At 30.4% G+C, this 23,458-nt stretch overlaps 1 protein-coding gene and 2 long non-coding RNA genes across 3 annotated transcripts in view; 2 read left to right on the forward strand and 1 right to left on the reverse strand.

Moving 5' to 3' along the window:
• The first annotated feature begins 6,239 nt into the window (after positions 1–6,239).
• LOC134726995 (fucolectin-like) lies at positions 6,240–8,576 on the forward strand. Its single transcript, XM_063591384.1, has 3 exons — positions 6,240–6,492; positions 7,164–7,388; positions 8,331–8,576. The coding sequence occupies exons 1-3, from the start codon at positions 6,291–6,293 to the stop codon at positions 8,540–8,542; spliced, it is 639 nt and encodes a 212-aa protein (XP_063447454.1). The 5' UTR covers positions 6,240–6,290; the 3' UTR covers positions 8,543–8,576.
• Positions 8,577–12,526: 3,950 nt separating this feature from the next.
• LOC134725014 (uncharacterized) lies at positions 12,527–21,594 on the reverse strand. The gene is made up of 3 exons (XR_010108509.1): positions 21,481–21,594; positions 15,725–15,785; positions 12,527–13,403 (listed from the first exon to the last, which is right to left on the reverse strand). It is a non-coding gene; the product is annotated as an uncharacterized LOC134725014 (long non-coding RNA).
• The window catches only part of LOC134725013 (uncharacterized), a 209,250-nt gene continuing 199,831 nt past the window's right edge, over positions 14,040–23,458 (forward strand). Inside the window, exons 1-3 of the long non-coding RNA XR_010108508.1 lie at positions 14,040–14,356; positions 20,745–20,815; positions 22,844–22,928. This is a non-coding gene — a long non-coding RNA (uncharacterized LOC134725013). The remainder of the gene's footprint in view (positions 14,357–20,744; positions 20,816–22,843; positions 22,929–23,458) is intronic.

Genomic DNA, 23,458 nt, shown 5'->3' on the forward strand with positions numbered 1-23,458 from the left:
ATATCATATTGTTACTTGGGGACGACGGATGCTGGAATTATCACATTCAATTCGTATTTAGACTCCCAAAGGAAAGTAGATTTCGTAGAAAGAAAAATATTTAAATTGCAAATAATATATGGAATATCCTAATAAATTGTTTTTGTTTTTTTACGACAGATAGAGGAATATAATTGGTACGATCTAATTATTTCCCGTTTGCATCAAAGTATGACTGCCATGAGGCAACTATCCACCAAAGTTTAAATGAAGTGAATAAAAGCAACTATAGGCAACCTTACGACCGTCAAAAATAAGAAAAAAATATACGGTATTGTCGGCTATAAAAGGCTCCGACATGAACAATTTGCAACAATTAAATTAAGAAAAATAACGGCCTAATCCATAGTCAAACAATTAATGAAAAACAAATATGGCAGACATGAACCAACGACAACCACTGAACTATATGCTCATATATTTTTCCCTATAGTCAAATATGATATATGCAAAACAAATAAGAGTTTACTTTTTGTCATATATCTAATATGAGGAAATGTATATATATTTTTAACATTATATGCGAGACTCATTTCTTCAGCAAAATCAAATGTGTAAATAAAGATTTAATAAACTAGGGAACAGATATTCTAAGCTTTTTATTTATGCAACATCTCCTGTCTTGACAATCAGAGAATCATTTAAAATTATATTCGTGTCAACAATGACAATGCATTGTACCTATTTCAATTTGTTGTTTCTCTAGGTGTGTCTACATCTCTTGATTCTCATTTTTAATCACCGTTTAGCATTGAGTTTGAATAACCATTTTATCCTGATATTTTCATGTGGCTTCACACAAACCAATTCTTTTTCCAAGATAAAAGTCTTTCGAAATATATTTAAGTTAAAGCTTTTGCATAAACAAATATTTATTGCCAAAGCAATGAAATGCTAACTTTTCCTCCCGATTCTCAGCTTGTTATGGCATCTGTTCCCTGCTATTTTGCGATAATTACTCTGTCCGTCGTTTTTTTTTTGTATTTGGCTATTTTTACCATGGTGGAAATATTTTTTTTCAAAATTCGCATATGTATTAATTTTGTATCACAATGAACATTTATAGTTACACAAGTGCTAGTTACCCTCATATTTCTTGCAGGTGTAGTTTATGTTCCCTGAAATACGAAAAAAAAAGATATTAGAAACGTGGAACGTCCTTAACATTATAGTTATTCGTGATGGTAAGATGCATGTACTTTCTATAATAGGAACATAATTTTAAACTTCCATAGCTAGTTCGTCGGTTTTCAAAACTTTTACGAAGGCCCGAGTTTATGAAATTCGGTCCTTACTCGGAAGTTTAAAGACTTTGTGATTAGTAATGCATAATTTCGCATATGCATTGACAGAAATTCGATAACCAATAAAACAATGTGATATTTGTAACCGATATACGGTGTATTGAATAATATAAATGCAAATACGTTTTAATTAAGGTGCATCCTTAATAAATAAGCTTGCATGTAGAAGATTAAAAAAAGATCTGATAAGTTAAATCATAAGATTTTAAGACAACAGACAATTTTGTCTAAGGTAAGAAAGATTGGAAAACGCAAAAATATTGAATATTTGAGTCTACTATAATCTTACTTAAAAGTTTGCAAGAAAAAAAAGTGAACAAAATACTTATAATGTTTCCGAATGAGTCCGAACTTACATTTAATGAGAAACGGCCTAAATTAAAAAAAAATCTTTTTAAAAAGGCCTAGACTCTATGGGATATATATGATTGTATCAAACACTATTGAATGCGTAATAACAATTATTTACAATTAGATTATATATAAAATAATACTAATATCTAGTTAATTATCATGATTGCCGGAATTTCATCTGACATAAACTACATGATAATTTATTAAGTGACTTTTTAAATTCTTGAATAATTTCAGACGTACTTTTGCAACAAGTGAATTGGAATGGCCTAGAATTGAGCAAATGCTTTCATTTGAATGCTTAAACTGACTAGCAAAGTAATAATTATATCTTATAATAGTTAACAATATGTTGTTCTTTATTCTTTTTTTTTCAAAAAGAAAGATATCCAACTCACACCAAAAACTAAAAAAATAATTAATTTCAGTCCTTTGTGTCTGGCAAGAAGACAAATGCGAAGAAAGGAATGAACAAGGAAGTTAGTGGGTTTGTTGTTTTTTTACTACAAGGAAGAATAAACACAGAGAATATCTAAAAATCAATAACTTGTAATATTGCATGAAGCAGCTGGTACAGGATCTATTCATGCCTCAAATTACAGAAGTTTTCAAATCGAAAACAAATTAAAGATGAGTCATGCCTACCAACAATTTGTTTTTAATTCTACGATGTTGAATAGTTTCTAGTTATTTCCAATTGCTATATTTAAATTTAAAACAGACATGAGTTCTTGTGATTTTTTTAGTAAAGGTATCATCTTGATCTTGTGTTTCTTTGATGTTTATTCTACAGGTTATATAAACTGTTTAAAATTATGTCCAATGCGAATTCATAAAAAAACATATACATGTTATACTTCCATTAAAAAAAAATAATCAGAAAGTTGCATTACAATGTGCGAACATAATGCATAGATTTATGGGTTTATACATCATCTGCTGTGTCATGTATTAGGCTTTCTCTTTAAATTTTTCTCGCATTGCAACAGTTACTCTTTTATAATTTTTGTTTAGTCATATACTGATTTCAATATTTCTAGACTATATACTAAAAGTAGGTATATACATTTAATCGTTGATTAAAGGTTTTTTTAATTGCAAATATGTCATTTTCAACATATTGGTTTGTATGTCAATATAAATTATATTTATTCCATGTGGAAATATAACTTAACTGGACGCAATTAACTCGCACCCTTCTCAATAGATGTGGACTTCTTATTTCATTTCTAGAATTGATATTTCGTGGATTTTTTTTATCATTTACTGGAATGTGAAATTTCATACACGTAATATTGGTCAATGTGATTTTTTTCTAAAGTTTCCAACTAGTTGAATGAGTGAATCGAAAAATTACAACATTGCAAGTTTATTTTTAGCTTTGGAACCGTAGCAATTATAGGTGATAAAGTGATATATTTTGACAATTGTCGGACCGTAGATCTACGGTCTGCAAAAATAAGAAAATATAACGAGTACCGTTAGAATTACTGTTTTGCAGCTATTAATTTTTTAGTTGTTCATTTCTTTCACTTGTTCAGTGGAATCAACATTTGAAGACTTGTTGGAACAAGTGCAGAATGGGTAAATGTTGTAAACCCTCAGGTATAAATTTGGGTGAATTGGTTTCAATAAAATGGTTGACATAATTGGGTCCCACTTTACGTTATATGGTTCGCTTCTGACCCCCATTCGGATCCATAGAGGGTTAGTAAAACTCATAGGGGCGAGACCGGAGTCCAAAAGACCTATGGATTTTATTCACCCTCTATGGTCCGTAAGGGGTCAATAGTCAACCGTAGAACCGAATTTATTGCACGCTGGACTTTTCTGCTGCGTTTTGTTGAAAAACAAATAATGAAACACAACAACACCAATAGATGACGTCACCATTAATATAATCGCACTGACGTTGAATTATCACGTTGTGATTGGTTTAAAGCCGTCTCATTATGACCCCCTATTAGACCGTAGGGGGTTAGTAAATTTCTTAGGAGGTTCATGACGCGTTAATGGAGACGTCTTCTATTAATGTTGTTGTGTTTATTGTTTATTTTTCAACAAAAAACAACAGAAAAAGTCCAGTGTGCGATAAATTCGTTATACAGTTAACAACTGACACCCTACGGATCCATACAGGGTGAATAAAATCCATAGGGGATTCAGCCTCCGGCCTCAACCCCTATGAATTTTACTTACCCTCTATTGATTCGAGGGGGCCACTAGCGAACCACATAATTTATAATAGACGTGAGGTCTTGAACCCCGCTGTTGACATTTACTTACCCCTACGGACCTATAAGGGGTCACCACGTGAATTCTTTTAACTAATCAAAATGTGATAACCTACTCGCGGTGCGATAATTTAAATGATCAACTTTTGAGGCTACAGTAGTTTCTGTTATAGATAATGCATATTTTAAGGTATTTCTTGTCGTATAACACACCGAGGGGTGTCAGGATTGATCAAATGAAAGACCGACCGGAGGGAGGTCTTTCTTTGAACAATCCTGACACCCTGAGGTGTGTTCTACGACAAGAAAAACCTTAAAATATGCATTATCTGACTTATATACCGTCAAAAAAATATTAATTTTATAAAGATCTGTAAAATTTAGTATCCTATTTTACCGACACCACTAAAGTGGGATATTCCTTTCTAATGCGTGCAGGTTTTAATACGTCCTGCGGCTCATTTATAATGTGAAATAAAACTCACAAAATAAATTTAGATATAAACTTTTTAAAAATAATTATCCATACACTATAAAAACTATTACTTTAACTGCATGAAGTAAGACACAAATGTATTGTTACTTTCCGCTAACGGTGTATGACAAATACAAGACACATTGTACGTACTTTATTGTACTACTTAGCTTATGGAAAAGGGGGAGGGGGTATGGTTTTTTTCCTTCTATTTGTTATGTTATTTCTATCGCGGAAAAGTGGTTATTTTTTAACACTTTTATTGGAATCGAATGAAAAATTAAGAAATATTGTCTTTTGAATAGCAATACATTTTATTAAAGGATAATCAGGATATAAATATATACCCCCGGCACCCGACCCTTTCGTTAGTTACGTTAATGTTATTCAATAGAATATACGATTATCTTATTGATAGGGCAAAAGGTATACATAAATTTTTAAAAGTTAAGAACTGACACTAAGACGAATATAAATACATGTAGGTCACAGTATGATTTCCTATTCAGGGTGTATCATCGTTCTGAACATGCATGGAATATTTGCCACTGGACGTTTAGCAAGAACCAAAAATCAATCAACCTATTCAGTTTGTCTCAATAAGATTTTCAAAATCTTACACACGAATATGTTTAATCTTGATTTATTTTATGAAAGTCTACATTAAAATTAATCTGACATATATGATAATGTTTCTTTATTGTAGCAATAAATTAAGAAAACTTCACGTTATTTGTCTCTTAAATTAAAATGCGGGACTACAATGACGGTTTCTTTTACACCTATCATCGATTGAATAAAACAAATTTCCAAATCGGCAACAAAAATCTATTAGACGAATAAAGTTTTGAAGTAAATCATAGTAAATTATAGATTGCATGTTTTTCAAGGAAAATAATGACCTCACACAGGTCATTATTTTATGCCTTGGAGCATATATCACTGAAACATGGTATCGTCCGGGTTGATTCTGAAAAAGAATGACCTGTCGTTCTGAAAGAAAATAACTCCATATAGGTATATAATGTTGTTTAAATCTTATCGGTCGATTGAGAAGATACAAATTAGATAAGAAACGGTATTGATTCATGCAATTGTTATCTGACAAGATAACCCAAGCGAAGCAAGGAAATGAAAATGAAGGAATAGCATTTTCAGTGTTGCTTTAGATCTTATAATGGTTAACGATATGTTGTTCTTTATTCTATTATTTTATAACTATCAGTATTGTTTTCAGTTCTTTGTATCTGAAAAGGTAGGAAATAGTTATCAAAGGTTCCAGGATTATAATTTAATACGCCAGACGCACGTTTAGTTTACATTAGTCTCCCCAGTGACGGTCAGATTAGAATAGTTATAAAGCCAAACAAGTACAAAGTTGAAAAGCATTGAGAAGCCGAAATTCCCAAATGTTGTGCCAAATACGGCTAAGGTAATCTATTCCTGGGATAAGAAAATCCTTATTTTTGTGATACCCTCGGGGACGAAACATCCACCAGCAGTGGCATCGACCCAGTGTTGTAAATAGTTATCTAAGGTAGCAGGATTAAAATTTAATATGCCAGACGCGCGTTTCGTCTACATAAGAACTCATCAGTGAAGCTCAAATCAAAATAGCCAAACAAGTACAAAGTTGAAGAGCAGTGACAACCCAAAATTCCAAAAAGATGTGAAGAAACGCGAAGAAGGCATTTTAAACAAAGAAGTAATTGGGTTTTTTTTACTACAAGGAAGAATCAAAACAAAATATGAAAAATCAATAACTTGTTATATTGCATGAAACAGCTGTTACAGGATATATTCAGTTCTAAAATTACATAAGCTTGCAAATAAAATGATACACATTAGTTATGAACGATTACCAGGTATTAGGCAATAATTAAAATGCGGTTCTTCCTTTTACTTTCCTTGATTCACGTTGGACTACCGAGTCGGATATCATTCACGGGAAATGCTGATATTAGTTGTTGCACTGAACTTGAGAAGAAGCTTAAAGAAATTGATAGAAGAGTTGAAATCAATGCATTGCAGACGACAATTGTAACACTGGAAGAACGTATTGCTAATATCGAAAATGAAGAACCAAGTACGTTAAGTATGGACATACCATAAATCTAAAAACACACTGAATTCTTATTCTATAACATGATATGTTTTCTTATACTGTTTCCAAATTATAATAAGTGTAGTAATTGAAATAGTCGTCAATAAAGTTGCGTAGAGATAAAATTAGATAACAACATTTTATTCCAATAAATAAATTATAATTGCAAACACAAAGACGTATCAAGCTACGCATGATTAACTGCAGTTTTTATTGCTATCAACACTAATTTTTACAAAGCTGCATTGATCAAAGCATGCTTAAACTAAGCAAATAAACTTATCATAGATTAGAATCAAACAATACTTGAATAGCAAAGAAACCCGTCAGCATATTTAAGATATCTGTTGGTTTTTTTTTATAATGGCTGTACATATGTAGTACTGGTTGGTGTTGTTAGAATTATTTTCAAGTTTTTATAGCTTTAAATGAATAAATTTAATTAGATTTACTTTTGAAATATATAGTTTCGACCCTCGAAACCGATAATTTAACAATTTTAACCAGAAAATGATATGTGAAATGAACAAAGCATTCTGAACTTTGTTTCTAAATTCTAGAGCCTTAAGAATTACTATCATATCTTCTCATCTGAGTAATGAATTCATGACAAGATTTCAATATATATATAAGCATTCTATCTTGTTAACTAGGATCGTGTGGTAAGAAGAATCTAGCATTAAATAAGAAGTGCGGACAAAGTTCATTGTCTGGATGTGGTTTTGCTGTTGATGGGAATGTCAATTCCGTTATACATACAAACTATTTCTTCAAGGATAATGCTTATCACGGCGAAAGTAACCCGTATTGGTGGGTTGATATTGGAAGCCGTTGTATGGTAAAATTGATTAAAGTATACACCAGGATCGATTGTTGTGGTAAGTTTTCATTTAAATGCAGTTATTGGATGGTTGTTTTGGATGTGTTATTTTGTAAGAGAAATCTTGATATGAATATTTTTAGTATCCAGTCTACTAGTATCGAACAAAAGTTAATTTTCCTGTTCATAAATCCTTATTGCATACCACACGCTCAAGATCATAGTGTTTCTTAAATGATACTAAAAGCTTCCTTCGGAAATATTCAAAGAACGAAAGAAAATATCAGTGAATTTATTTGAAGGCCGCAATTATGGATTGGCTGATTTTATAATGTCATTTAAATTATGGTCACTGATGTCAATCTGGCATAATTACCGACTTATGTCACAGTAAAACCAAGCTTCAGTCATAATCGGTTATCTATGTTCTAAAGCAAAACAAGTAAATCAGTAAATCTTTTCAACCTAACAATGTGACGTCAAAAGTACGATTTAGACGTCAATTATCGTATAGAGTAAACCATGTGTTTTAGGCCTTATGTACGGTTATGCATGTTTTACATTTAGAACTTGACAAAAAGAAGATTTTTAGGTGACAAATATTAGTTATTGGGTTACTGTTGAAGAAATCACAAGTCAGTCGGAGATAGTTTGTTTGGAAATCACTTTATTATCGTTAAACGAGCTGTGCATGTATAGCAAAAAAATTTGCAGCAAGTTGCGCCTAGCAAGAATTTGAACATCGGTATAGAAGCCTCATATCTAAAATGTAAAATAAAATGACATTCAAAAAGAACTTAAACTTTGGGAAATTAAGTTTTAACAACTCTTTGAAAACAACAAACAAATTAACTTATTATCAGCGACCATGCAAAACGATCATACATATACATGTAAAGAGGAGTAAACAATTACCTTAAGAAAAACACCGTTGTCAATTTGAATCACACTTTATTTTAATGTCTACTGAATGATTTATGTGGTCCATATATTTTTGCAGGTGAAAGATTCCGCAATATAGAAGTCACCATGGGAAAGTCATTATCTAGTATGCAGGTGTGTGGGTTTTATAAAGGTCCAGCTGCAAAAGGAGAAATAATATCTATATCTTGCAGAGAACCAATCATAGCACGCTATGTCAAGGTGACGATGAAGGACGAAAATACAGAAAACACGATACTTAATTTTGCTGAAATTCAAGTGTTCTCTTAGAAAATAAAAAAAGTATCTAAGACATAGAAATACAGTTTAGTTCTTTGTATATTTTGTTTCATTGACCACTATCTTACATCTTATGTCCTCATGGCTTCTTTTTATACTTTATAAAAAGTATTTTGTGATTACAAAGATTGATGATAAAGGGAAGGAAAATAGACATATTAAATTCTGCGACAATGTATTAAATATCAATACCATTATTATCTTTGACAAACAATTTTAAAGTTAGATTAGGGGTGATAGCTTCACTCATCATCATTGTTTTTATTTTTGATTTTAATGAAAATGTTTCTACAAATGTTAGAACAACGGTCAATGTTAAAGATCAAGGTCACAAGAGCATAACTTGGACTAAAGTAAAGAAAAACAGTATTTAAATTTGTTGTTTAAGTTTTATAATTTGATTTTTTTTTATATAAAACTTGTGTTTATAAGGGGTTAAAGTAAGCTTCCTCTGGTTGGTAATGATCAAGTCATAGTCTGGCGTGATATATTATAATCCTGATACCTTTTGATAACTATTCTAGAGACTACTGAACATTTTTATAAACTGTATTATCATAGGGTCATCATATAAATCAACTAAGTACATCATTGAACTAATTAATCTTGATATATATAAATTATATTGTAGAGGCTTGAACGTACTATATATTCGTTTTTATGCTGCTCGGAATATATTAAGTGTTAGTTTATTACTAGTTTTTTTGTTGAAAATGAAACTTTTAACACGTCATAACTTTGTAAACAACTAGATATCCAGACTGGTTGTAACTAGTTGACCATGATGATTGACCTAGGGACCACCTGAAATACACCTCCGCGTACGCTATTGTATCGCTGCGTTGATGAGCCGTTGGTGGCTTTTTGTCTGCACTGTCGGTCGGGTTGTTGTCTCGTTGACATATTCCCAATTTCCATTTTTATTTAGTTTTTGTCTTCCATCATTATTTTAGCAGCTTCTCATCGTTAACTCGGGTAATAATTGTATAAAAAAACAACTCTACTAATAGTATAATTATTTGTTTTGATTTTATGCCTTATTCATGGGCATTATGTTTTCTGGTCTGTGCGTCCATCTGTCTGTCCCACTTCAGGTTAAACGTTTTTGGTCGAGGTAGTTTTTGATGAAGTTGTAGTCCAATCAACTTGAAACTTAGTACTTATGTTCCCAATGTTATGATCTTTAATTTTTAATGCCAAGCTAGAGATTTCCCTCCTTTTCAATGTCCAATGAACATAGAAAAATGATAGTGCTGATGGGACATCCGTGTACTTGGGATACAATTTTATTTATTTCTTTTTTGGAATGGAAGAATTTGTTTGGTTAACGTTAACCAGCCACAAACCAGCCAAATACCCTCAAACACAGGAGGTATCTAGAGAGCAATAATCATTTTCCAAAAACAGATCAGTATTATATACCAGATGTAATGCTAGAACTGTTTTAACCGAATAAAGCAGTTTAACAACCAATGTTCATTAACATCAAATTGGTTAATGATCTAGCGAAAACAACAATGGATTAGAATCACAGATATTAAAATAGTCTCTCACCCTAGGCACCTGGCCTTGCGGTCATAAAACTTTCGAGCACGATTATTGTACTCAGACTCGAGATTCAACCAATCAAAATACTGGATTTCATGTTTCGAGCATGATTTTTGTGCTCCGAGCACTGCGCAAAGTTTTATGACTTTAACCCCTGGTCTCGCTTCTTTTTTGGAATCAATGCTATTCCCTCAGTGTTTGTTTACTTTTATTTATATCTTCTTAATGACTTTTTACTGACAACTCTTTTTTTCTATTATAAATAGATTAATAACTGATTTTCGAATAAATCCAATTATGAGTAATAACTCTAAAACAACTTTTGGAATGACCAGCAATGCAAAGACTATAAAGAAAATGACTGAAACCAGAAAGTTTTAATTTTTCTCGATACGTAGAAGACCATGGTGTTAGCCTCTTTGACACATTACCCGTTTCATTTTCTTTTTCTATTCAAGAAGTTATTCTCCTAAAATTAACAGCAATATCATTAAAAACAATTAAAATGTGATTAAGAGGAAAAACTCTTACTAGAGATCACTTTTTTAAAATGACCCTCTTCACTGAATTTTGACAATCTTTAATCTACTAAGATAGAAAATGAAAACAGCCCAAATAATCGACGACACAAGATTTTCACATTTTTAGCTCACCTGGCCCAAAGGGCCAAGTGAGCTGTTCCCATCACTTTGTGTCCGTCGTCGTCCGTCGTCGTTAACTTTTACAAAAATCTTCTCCTCTGAAACTGCTAGGCAAAATGAAACCAAACATGGCCTAAATCATCACTAGGGTATATAGTTTAAAAATTGTGTGGCGTGATCTGGCCAACCAACCAAGATGGCCGCCATGGCTAAAAATAGAACATAGGGGTAAAATGCAGTTTTTGGTTTTTAATTCAAAAATCAAAACATTTCGAGCAATCTGACTGTAATACAATTGTTTATCAGGTCAAGATCTATCTGCCCCGAAATTTTCAGATGAATCGGACAACCCATTGTAAGGTTGCTGCCCCTGAATTGGTAATTTTTTAGAAATTATGCTGGTTTTGGTTATTATCTTGAATATTATTATAGATAGAGATAAACTGTAAACAGCAAAAATGTTCAGAAAAGTAAGATTTACAAATAAGTCAACAAGACTAAAATGGTAAGTTGATCCCTTTAGGAGTTATTGCCGTTTCTAGTAAATTTTTAACCATTTTTCGTAAATCTTAGTTATCTTTTACAAAAATCTTCTCCTCTGAAACTACTGAGCCAAATTAAACCAAACTTTGCCACAATCATCATTGGGGTATCAAGTTAAAAAATAATTGTGTCTGGTGACCCGGCCAAAGAACCAAGATGGCCGCCATGGCTATAAATAGAACATAGAGGTAAAATGCAGTTTTTGGCTTATAACTAAAAAACCAAAGCATTTAGAGCAAATATGGAATGGTGGAATTGTTAATCAGGTGAAGATCTATATGCCCTGGAATTTGCAGATGAATCGGATAGCCGGTTGTTAGGTTATTGCCCCTGAATTAGTAATTCTAAGGAAATTTTGCCATTTGTTTGTTATTATCTTGAAAATTATTATGGATATAGATAAACTGTAAACAACACCAAAGTAAGACCTAAAAATAAGTCAACATGGCCAAAATGGTCAATTGACCTACTACGGAGTTATTGCCTTTTATAGTAATAATATTTTCCACTGAACTACTTGGCCAAGTTCATTATAGACAGAGATAGTTGTAAGCAGCAAGAATGGTTAGTAAAGAAAGATCTACAAACACATCACCATCACTAAAACACAATTTTGTCATGAATCCATCTGTGTACTTTGTTCAATATTCGCATAGACCAAGGTGAGCGACACTTGTTCTTTAGAGCCTCTAGTTAGTTTTTAAAACACTTATTTCAGACACTTACATATGTTCCATGACGTCATGAAAATTAAAGCACGCTTTATTTCAAGTTTCGTCTTCTAGAACACATCTTCTAGTAACATGTTTGCATGAATGTTTTGCCAGTGAACGGTAACCAAGCAGCAATCAATTATGACTGCAATAAGAGTGAATGTAAAAACTGCGTGAAGAAATAATATATATTGGGGGCAAAGGATGCATGGTTTTTTTTTCATTTTTTGAAGCAGCATTTCGAAAAATATCACTCTGATAAGATTCGTAAGATTTAATGACAAACCGAATCGAATCAAAAATTTATGAGATGTTGTATGATAAAAAAAAATTAAGCAATTATAAGCAATTATAAGCAACTGTACAGCCTTATGCAATAAGAAAAACCAATACCGCATAGTCAGCTATTAAACGCCCCGACATAAAAAAAAATATGAAACAATTTAATTCAGAATATTAACAACCAAAGTTACAACTAAAACAATATACCAAAAAAATTGGATGTGACAGGCATAATATAAAAATAAGACTGAACTACAGAATTCTTTATTTTTCTAATTCATATATTTAATAACCAAATAAATATAAGTTCATTTTTTCGACATATATCAAAAATGTTAATAGGTATAAAATAGAAATTATAATCTCTTTATTTGAGATATATCTTTTTCTTGACACTCAGATAATCTTTTAAAAATTATAACTGTGTCAACAATCCCTACACATTCAACATACCATGATGAAATGTCTATTCATGTTTAAGCAATATAATGTACCATAGGAACAACATACCAATTTGATAGTATGTCATAAAAACGGGAAAAAGCAATTTATTTTTCAATTTGTGTTTTTGTAAATCGTTTTTAAAGTGGTTTATTTAATTTTTCTGCAGTTACAACAAGTGTATACTTCGATATTCTTTTTCAACAAACACTTGTTTTTTTTTTATTGACATTTGTTTTTCTTTGTGTGTTTTCATCTCGTTATTCTCATTTTATTTCACTTGTTTGTATTGATTGTTTGTTACTAAACTTTTTCGTGATATTTTCAAGTGGCTAAACACCAGCCAATTTCTTTTTTCTAAAATAAAATTCTTTCTAAATACATTTTAGTTAACGTCTTGCATGAACAAAAAAATAGTATTTGTTGCCAAATGAAATGCTAAATTTAGCCTCTCGATCCTTAGTTTGTGATGGCATCTTTTCGTGCTACTTGGCAAAATTGGCTATCATCTTTCGGATTTTCTGTAATCGGTTTTCACCATGGTGGAGATATTTTTTTACAAATGCGTATATGGTCCACTAAATGATTTTGTGTATGCAATCATTTGTTATCACAGTATATGATAAAGGCAGTAACACAAGTACTTTACAACCTCTTATTTCTTGAAGATGAAGTTGCTATTCTCTGAAATATATGAAAAAAAATATTAGAAACATTGATCAAGTCCTTAAAAATAACATTTATCCTTGATGATTGAATAATTTTTCACTTTCTTAAATAGGAACAGAACTTTCAACGTCCGATGTAAGTTCGTAGTACATACGAAAATTACTGCGTTTATGAGATTCAGTTGCCAAAAACGTTTTCAGAAGTTATCAATTCTTTTTTTTTTTTTATTTTGTTAATTAACATGACAACTTCAGACCCATGTTAAGTTGTTCTGTGCCTAAAATTTCTTTCTTTGTTTTTTGTAATGGCTTCAGTTAAGAAGTAATCATTATGCCTCATGTTGGTGTGCTATCTGTGTTTTTTCAAAGTCAAGTTTTGTTTGACTTCACGTTAGAAAATTTCAACTAATCAAATGATGATTACGGTATCAAAATCAAAATACAATGGGAAATAATAACTGTTTTATAAAGCGATTTGTTTTCGATAGAAGTAAAACGGTCTCCTTATATTGATTGTCACACTTTTGATCAATTTTGTGTTTATTTGTATGCGTATCATATACACGAATCATTGAAATAAACAGAGTACTAAGTAACATTGTAGTAACGTGTTCACTTTTAACCAATCAAATTCAAGATTCAATACAACCTATTTACGGCATCTGGAACAATGATCAATGAGTGTCCATGTTAACAAAAACACGGAAAATGGCAGAATCTGATGTGAATTGAGGACCAAAACACCAAAGGAACTACAATAAGAAGGCATTTTTACGTTATTTAATGTAACAATAGTATATCGGAATATCAGTCATATTTTGAAATAAGTTGGAACAAAAGTATATGACAGACCTCGTGAGCTAAAAAATAAACCAAAACAACAACAACATGTGTTATACACGTTGAAAGTACCGGGACAAATTTATCGTACCCGAACGAATACAATGTCAAACGAATTAAAAACTGTATGTATGTTTTCTTTTATATTTTTTTTAAATGCTGCTTTGAAAAAGATAAGGCATGATTAAAGGAAAATCCTTCCTTAAATTTCTTTATTTTTGGTATTCAGATGCTGTATCTTTGTACTTTAATAAAACACTGCAGTTCTCGTAAAACATATACATTTTTTATTAGTTATACAGACAATAAAGACAATAAATTCAGTCAAATGGCAGACTTACACAAAATAATTGCAACAAAATGCATCATTTAAATTCGAAACTTTTGCCTCATCATTTTTCTGTCTAATGTTCATTCACCCGCCTGCTTTCTTTATTTTCATATTTAGCATTTTGGCATGATAGGTCTGTCATTTTCTTTACTCATGGCTATTTTTCAGGATCATCTTATAAAGAAATGTTGCTTTAAAATGGACGATTATCTTATGTTTGAACAGAATGCGGTGTAAAGAAAATATTTCCTTTCCAAATTTGAATATACGACATAGGGGGTATATTTTTTTTAATAATGTTCCTGTCTTTTTTTATTTGAAATAGTTTATATATTGAGGCGATGTCTCCTTTCACTGTTCCTTTTTTATCTACTATAGTCATTTAATCTTTTCTACATTAAATTTTTATTTGTACGTTATATAGTTTATAAAATTAAAAAAATATGTACTGTTCTAATTCAAGGATTAATGTACCAATAATCATACCTTTAAATCTTAAATGCCTAAGACATGATCATGATATGATGTCTTTTTATAAATAAGGGACAGAAACGATAAAACGTTTGGAACAAACAAAATATGTTAGAAGATAACAAATAAAGTTTGAAAATTCAATATAAATATTTCTAAATATATATTTTAAATCTAATATGAATTGTATTTCTCTTCTTTCCATTTATTACAAAACAATTTAACGAAGAAATAATATAAAAGAGCTATTTTTTATTCTTTTTTTTTTAAATAAAATAATGTAAATATGTCAATTCCATATGAAAAATATTGATAAAGTATTTTATTGTAAAATCAGCTTTAAATCATGGCGTTACAACAGCAGAAGAAAGTGCTGAAGTCGGTGACTTTTAAAACACTTTCGAGAAAAAACCATCAAATTGAAAAATGCTTTTCAATCTTTTCGGAAATTACAATGTACTACATATAACCAAGTCGAAACATTTAAAGTGCAATAATACCTGGTTGCATTCTATATTTTGTTTTTTTTAACAATATTTGCAAAAAGCGAATTTATTCGTATTATTGTACAGAATTGGAAATTCTAAATGCAAGTACCAATATCATATTTGGAATTTATAGCATATTTTTACTTAACATAAGTCATTTTCGTGCACGCATATTGTAAAATACATGACTTGCATATCTTTACTTACATGTACTGCTGTGTACTGATGTTTGTAGCACTTCCCTAAAAGTGAACAATCTGATAGTTTTCTGAAAATCCAAACAAAATATTTTATTTTCTATTTTCATTATCAAAAATAAAATTATGAACAACATCCTATAAATTTCCATTAACATTTCGGAAAGTAAACAACCTCGCTATGATGTATTACAATTTGCAAATTCATATATCAATGATAAATAAGAATAAAAGATTCCATTAACGCATGTGTTGCCCATGTATATTTCTAGAAAATATGTATAACATTGTTTTATTCTTATCTTCAGAAAATTTTCATCAAATGATGAATATGTTAACCGTCAGACTTTCTGAAAGTAGTGTGTATTTAAGGATAGGTCAATGGTACTAGTGCATTCCATATTTTAAGATTATTTGAAATTTTGTGGTGCATCACAAAGCACATATTTTGTTTTGACAATGTCGCATACGATCTTAGATTAAATTATAATTCGCCTTAATTTAGTATAACACATAATAAACATTTTTAAAAAAAATCTTTTTAGTCCAAAAATTAAATTTAATTTTTCAAACTTAACTTATCTTTTACTATATATCCACAAGGTTATTTGGAATATTCAATATTCAAACTTCAAACATTCATGAAGATCTTAAGATAATGATGCTAACAGGGTTATTAATTTTAGTTCAATTATAAGTTGGGGAGTTTAGTGTAACTTCCATTTACCCTGAACCTTTTTGTTTGTTTTAGGAGCAAACCAAAGCTTGTCTTCGGGTACGGGATTTTTTCGCTTAGTTGAAGACCCTTTGGTTACCTTGGGCTGTTTTTGCTCTTTGGTCGGGCTATTGTCTCCTTGACATATTCCCCATTTCCATTCACAAAAATTACTACATTTTTATTAAAAAAATAATAATATGGTCAATAAAATTACAACCTTTTCCAAAGCTTTAAACACCTAAAATAGCGACGACTTCGGACCAAATTTGAAGAAAGGGAACAACAATACAACTTTTGTCCTCAATTTAATTATTCTTTTAGTTGAACATTAGTAGACATAATATGAACAATTGAAAGCTTGCCACTGGTCACTGATGGTTCCCAAATTCCACATGATTTTATTTTATTAAAAAGCCAACATACACTAATATTCTTGGATAGAAAATCATGTCTGACTTGGTTCCTGACTAGGCGATGTCTTCTGATATTTCATAAGCCAACAAGCAATGATTTGCCTTTGCTTTTTTGTGTGCTTTAGACTGCCCATATATGTGTGTCATAAATGAAACCCGAAGACCTTGTTTTTCGTTCAGCTAAATCATATGCAATGATATAATAAAAAGAAACATTTGACTTGGTAACTTTCTAGACACAATGACACAGATTATTCATAATCCAACAAGCAAAACACGATAAATTTAAATATAAGCAGGGATTGAAAAAAAGAACTATCTGATTTGGTTCCTGACTAGGAAATATCCTTCTGGTTATGAGTAAACCAACAAGCAAAACTGTATTGAAACAAATTAATCACTAGGCAAAGTCTGTCTGATTATTCATAAACCAAGAACCACAACATAAATTGAGATATGGAACATCAATTACAGCGCTGTTCCATTACTCTTTTTTGTTGTTGCTGCAAATGTAATGATTTCGAATAATGGATGACTAATAACACATATCCTGAGTTTTTATTTCAACTAATTCATATGCAAGGATATGGAAAAAAAACAATTAAAGTATAAGAAAGGATATTTAAAAGAAACAACTGACTTGCATACTGAACAGTTATAAATCTCTGTGTTCCATTTACATGCAAAAAAAATAAATAAATAAAAATATGAAAAATATGTATATAAAAAAGAAAAAAAATTGACTTGGTTCCGGACTTGGCAAAAATCTTTTGATTATTTATGAACCAACAAGGAAACGATATTTAAATGAAATATCAGCAGGGATAAAAAAAATTATAAAAAAAAAATTAATGGAATTGGGTCCTGGCTAGGCGATGTCTGTCTGGTTATTCATAAGCCAACAAGACAACAAGCAATAGAGAACAGCAATAAGAGCGATGTACCTGTGCTTTTTTGTGTGGTTTATGCTGCCCATGACTTGATTTTGTTTCATGGATGGATACTAATTTCCTGTGGTTTTTCACAAATTAAATGATATGCAAGGATATAATGAAAAGTAATATTTGACTTTGTTCCTTTCTAGGCAATCCCCTCTTTTAATCACAAAACATAATTGAAAAAATATAAGCAGGGTTAAAAAAAAAAGACCTAACTGATTTAGTTCCTGATTTTTTATAAACCAACAATAACAAAAATGAAATAAAAATAGGCAGGTTTATAAATAAAATGTTCAACACTTAGAAAAATCTCTATCATTATTCATTAACCAACAGACAAAACAATATCAAAATATATAAACACGGATTTAAAAAAAATAATAACTGACGTAGTACTTGACTTAGCTAAAACTCTTTGATTATTCACAAATGAACAGACAAAAAAATAATTGAAAAAATTTTGGGCAAGTTTATAAAAGGAACAGCCTACTTGGTTTCTGGCTAGGCAAGATATCTAAGTTTATTGATAAACCAACAAGCCAAAAAATATCCATCAAATATTAAAAAGTATTTACAAAAGAAGAAACTGACTTGGTTTCTGATCAAGCAAAACCTGTGTGATTATTCATGAACTTAAAAGCAAAATATAAATGAATAAAAAGGGAAGTAAATTGAAAAGAACAAACTGACATGGTACCTGACTAAGCATACTCTCATCATCTTTTGAAGTCCTCAATCCTCTATACATTTTTGAACTTTTATTTCAACAAAAGAAAAAACAAACGTTGCCATGAATAGAAAATCTCAACTTCTGTTCTATTCAACCGAAAACTGACAGCCGGAAATAGGACTCCTACTGTAACAAATCTCAAAGAATTGCGTTTTGATGGTATGCATTATGTGCTTAGTAAATGAAAGAATATGTATTTATTAAGTACCCCGATATTAACCGATTTTCTGCGATTACTCCGCAGAATATCAGTTTTGACACAGAATGTTAAAAGGGGATTTTGATTTTTTGTACACAATATTTACATCAATTGTTTTATTTCGTAATTTTAATTGTCGATGGTTCTTCAGATTGCAAAAAAATACAATTTTATATCGACACATCAATCTTATAACACTGACATGTCTGAATCAAAAGATAGGAGTGTATATTTGGATAATTGGTCAAGTGATATGCAAACTTGTCAAAAATGGACGACAATGGTATGTGCATGAAGAAACGGATACTACGAACCAGAACTTTGAAATTTTGTCTTTTTTACTAGAGGTAATATATGTTTGTCTATACAACTCCAATTTTACACAAAAATCATTTAATTAATGATGCACTTATTTCTTAATAGTGCATGACGTTTTTGAATGGATAGTTTTGTTGTTCTGACAGTTGCATTTTCATTTGTTGATGCTTATAAGCTTAACAAATATGCACATGCAATGTGCAAACAGTAGTTGTTACAGTTTGTATTATTGCAATATTTACAGATTTATTAACAAGTAAACAGCGCAGTAATAAATACATATATGTTTACATTCTCAATATAAATTTATGACAAAATGTTATGATTCAATTGTCATATTTATTAGGATTAATACAGGGACAAAAACAAAAATAATTTGTTCGAAATCATAAACATGAAGAACAAGGATCTGTCTCTTCCTCATAAAAAGAAACAGCAGATATATAAAGGGGACATTCAAAATTTTTTTGAGGGACTTCTTTAAATGACATTAGACAAAATACAAGCAAGTCTCAGTGTATGAAAATAATTTGAATATGAAAAAAATGAATATCTGAAAGTGGCATCATTCATACAAAAATGCAAGTTAACAATTTTTTAAGCTGACATGTACATGCATGTTTACACATGTATATCTTCCTACAGGTAAAATTGTGATGCAGTAAAATTGGTACCGTTAATATTAATACTACCGCTGGGTCGATTCCTCTGCTAATGTATTATTTGTCATCAAGGGTTTCAGTAACCCAGACATTACAGTATTATTCTTAAGTCGATAAGTCGTAATATTTTTTGGGAAATCATTTGCAAATATGGAATATGTTTCCTTATATCAAGCTCTGATTCGTTAATTTGATTATACTATAATATATGCTTTTTTGGCTTTCTCATTTCTTTATGTTTGTACAAGCTTTTGGATTCCAAAACATGTCGGCATAAAAAATCTATCAGAATGAGCATCTTATACAGTTACATTGGTACTGTTTATGTTATTGGCATATCAAAATAAAGTGTTAAGGCAGCTCCATTGTTACAAAAGGATATAAAAAAAATCAATACGAAATTTATGCAAAATTAATTGAATTCTAAGTTTTAGATGTGTTAGTATAAGAATGTTACGATCATTGTTTATAAGGAAAGTGTCTATCTTTGAATGATTCTAATATGTTGTGTTTTTGCGCCTGTCCCAAGTCAGGAGGCTCTGGCCTTTGTTAGTCTTGCATTATTTTGATTTTAGTTTCTTGTGTACAATTTGGAAATTAGTAAGGCGTTCATTATCACTAAACTAGTATATATTTGTTTAGGGGCCAGCTGAAGGACGACTCCTGGTGAGTGAATTTCTCGCTACGTTGAAGACCTGTTCGTGACCTTCTGCTCTTGTTTCTTTCTATGGTCGGGTTGTTGTCTTTTTGACACATTCCCCATTTCCATTCTCAGTTTTATTTTATACGCAATTTATCCCTGGTGCCAGATCAAAGAGGTTTTGACGAGTATATTTAAATTAAAATTCTGAAAGGTTTCCAAGAAATGAAATGAAAAAGTAGAAAGTTTTTAACTTTAAATCAATCGATAATTTTTTATTGGATTTTTAAATTTGATTTTGCATTTTTAATAGCATAAAAAAACTACAAAAATATCCTTTCCATCGAATTGTGTTATGTTTAAAAGGTCATTTTCTCATTTATAAAAACATATATACATTTTTATGTTTCAGCAGTTCACTTAATGAGATTTTAAGACTGGCTTGCCTATTAATCGATGAAGATAATCGTATTAAGCAGAATGGTATGTAATTAAAGTCATGCATTGTACATATATTGCAGAAATAAAATACAAGCTTAATGTTAAAATGCAATTAACAAATTTTGTAATACATTTTGATTACCAGCTAAATATTCGGTTAATTTAAATTGAATTATAAATATCATTTTCAATAAATGGTTTGCAGTATCATATCAATATAATTAATACATTTAAAAAAAAAATTATATGTTTATATTGAATGCAGAAATGTAAAGGATAGTATATAAGATTTAACGTATTAATGTATCTTTTTTTGAGGACACAATGAAGGAAAATACAAAGACGTTAATACCATAGTGTTCTCGTTGTAAGATATTTATGAGTAAGCAGTTATAATTTAATTCAAGACATTCAACAACATTTGTAATTACTATATATTACTCTATTATTGAAATAACATTCTTAAAATATAGCCAGGATGAAAAAATGAAACTAAATAATAAGTTAAATTAGTATGAGAATGTATGAACACTCTTACTATTATCAAGTCCTTGGTTGTTTTGATATTGTTTCTTTTGGACAAAACAAAATTGTTATCCTGTAGTTAATTCATATACTATAATAGTTTGAATTGACACAGTTTTTTATAATTGATTACAGTAATTTACATCTATGTAAAAATATACATATACATTGAAAACACCTACCCTGATAATATAACCTCATGATTATTCCAACAAAACATAGATGCGTTTGTTATAAAAAAAAATAACTCAATTCTTACATCATCAAAATGCATCCTGCATATGACTATAATTGTATTTTTAACCTTATTCGCGGAAAGTCCGGTATTGTTAACATAGGATTGTTTTCTTAATGATCGACACGCTTTTCTGAAAATTCTAACGGTTTGTCACGTGTGTTATATTCAAAGATAGCACTGATTCACAACAACCAGGATGTAAAATAATCTCTCAGATTGAAAGCGGATATCTTATTTTTGGAAATCATGTTAAACGATCAGTATAAGATTTGAAGTAATACACGCATGGAGGCGTTTTCCTTTTATGAAATCAATTAGATAAATATCAATAATGTGGTCATTTTTATTTTCCTGTTAACAAAACTTTGAATTTTTCGAAAAACTAAGGTTTTTCTTATCCCGGGCATAGATTACATTAGCCGTATTTGGCACAACTTTTTGGAATTTTGGACCCTCAATGCTCTTCAACTTTGTACTTGTTTGGTTTTATAAATATTTTGATTTGAGCGTCACTGATGAGTCTTATTTAGACGAAACGCGCGTCTGGTGTACTAAACTATAATCCTGGTACCTTTGATAACTATTAGATGCAAGTTCAAATTATATTTCTGATAAATATCATTAATTTACGTATATATAATTACCTTAGAACAGAAAACTTATTAGTCGGAAAGACAGGATACCAAAAGTACATTCCATACAAGGAAAAAAAGAGCATTAAAAGAACAACGTTCATATTGTTACTCTTCTGCGTAAGAATAGGCCTACACAATATATAAATATTAAAAGTAATTACTTTAAAGAACTTTTTTTTAAATCATGCATAATCACAGACACATTGATCATAAAATGCACGTCGTCAATAAAATAATCAAAAACATCGCGAACCTTCTTACAATTAATAAACTATAAGAAAGTTATATAATACAACTCAAAATTTGCAGTAAAAAGTAATATTTCACTCACACAAAGATAACCACAGCCTCGTTTTGCGAGTTGCGTCAAAACAGTAGAACTTTGCGTTCTCGAAGTAAACACGTTTTTGACAATTACTTTGATGTAGTGCATAGATCTCTCGAGGCAAGCATCTATGGTACAGATTATGAAGGCTGTATATATAACAGATGAAAAATTTTCTACATTTTATTCAATTGTATTTAATCAATACAGAAAATTGCGTCTGAAGTACAAAATCGTTTATGCCTAAATAACTTCATAATATGACTATGGTGAGTTTATTCGTTTTTAAAATATTTATAGTTGTTATGTAATTTGTTTATAAAATAATATTTACTATCTATTAATAGGTTTGTTTCTAGGAATGGAACAGATGATTTTATTTCATTAGTGTCATGCCCGAGTTTATCATAATATATGAAACATAGATAATGGGTAAATCAAACTTTTATTCTATTATGAATACAAGGGAAGACTAACACATTTTTAAATAGAACAAAAGACGATCAACAATCTTAAGTATACTACAAAAAAGCTTAAACTGGGCGGCATGGACCCTACCAAAAACCAGGGGTGTTCTATAGTGCTATGAAAAGGTTAAATTCGGTTATGTCAAGAAAAAAACCACGTTTAGAGTTTGCATAAGTCGCGCGAAAAACGCATGATAAACATTCCTTAATTTCAAACGATTTCTAAAATTTTATAACAGAGAACCGAAAGCTTCCTTTTGTTAAACAATATATGTATTTGTATGCCGATACAGAAACACTAGCTACTGGAATGGGAATAGCATCGGGTACTAGCAAGATTGGATGAAACACGCTTATACACATGATGAGGAGATAGAAACATATTCATCCTATAACGTTTTACGTCTCGGATGAGTATATTCTATATTGATAAAACTGTAGTAGGGTTTTCTAAATGAATGGGATTTTGAATATATACCTATAGTAACCTGCAGA

The sequence above is a fragment of the Mytilus trossulus genome, chromosome 7 (genome assembly GCF_036588685.1).
Source record: "Mytilus trossulus isolate FHL-02 chromosome 7, PNRI_Mtr1.1.1.hap1, whole genome shotgun sequence".
NCBI classification, from domain to species: domain Eukaryota; kingdom Metazoa; phylum Mollusca; class Bivalvia; order Mytilida; family Mytilidae; genus Mytilus; species Mytilus trossulus.

Excerpts from the sequence above, each read along its gene's own strand:
- LOC134726995 (XM_063591384.1), top strand. The coding sequence starts at position 6,291 with ATGCGGTTCTTCCTTTTACTTTCCTTGATTCACGTTGGACTACCGAGT. Across the intron at positions 6,493-7,163 it reads TATCGAAAATGAAGAACCAA|GATCGTGTGGTAAGAAGAAT; the intron begins GTACGTTAAGTA and ends CTTGTTAACTAG. Across the intron at positions 7,389-8,330 it reads CACCAGGATCGATTGTTGTG|GTGAAAGATTCCGCAATATA; the intron begins GTAAGTTTTCAT and ends ATATTTTTGCAG.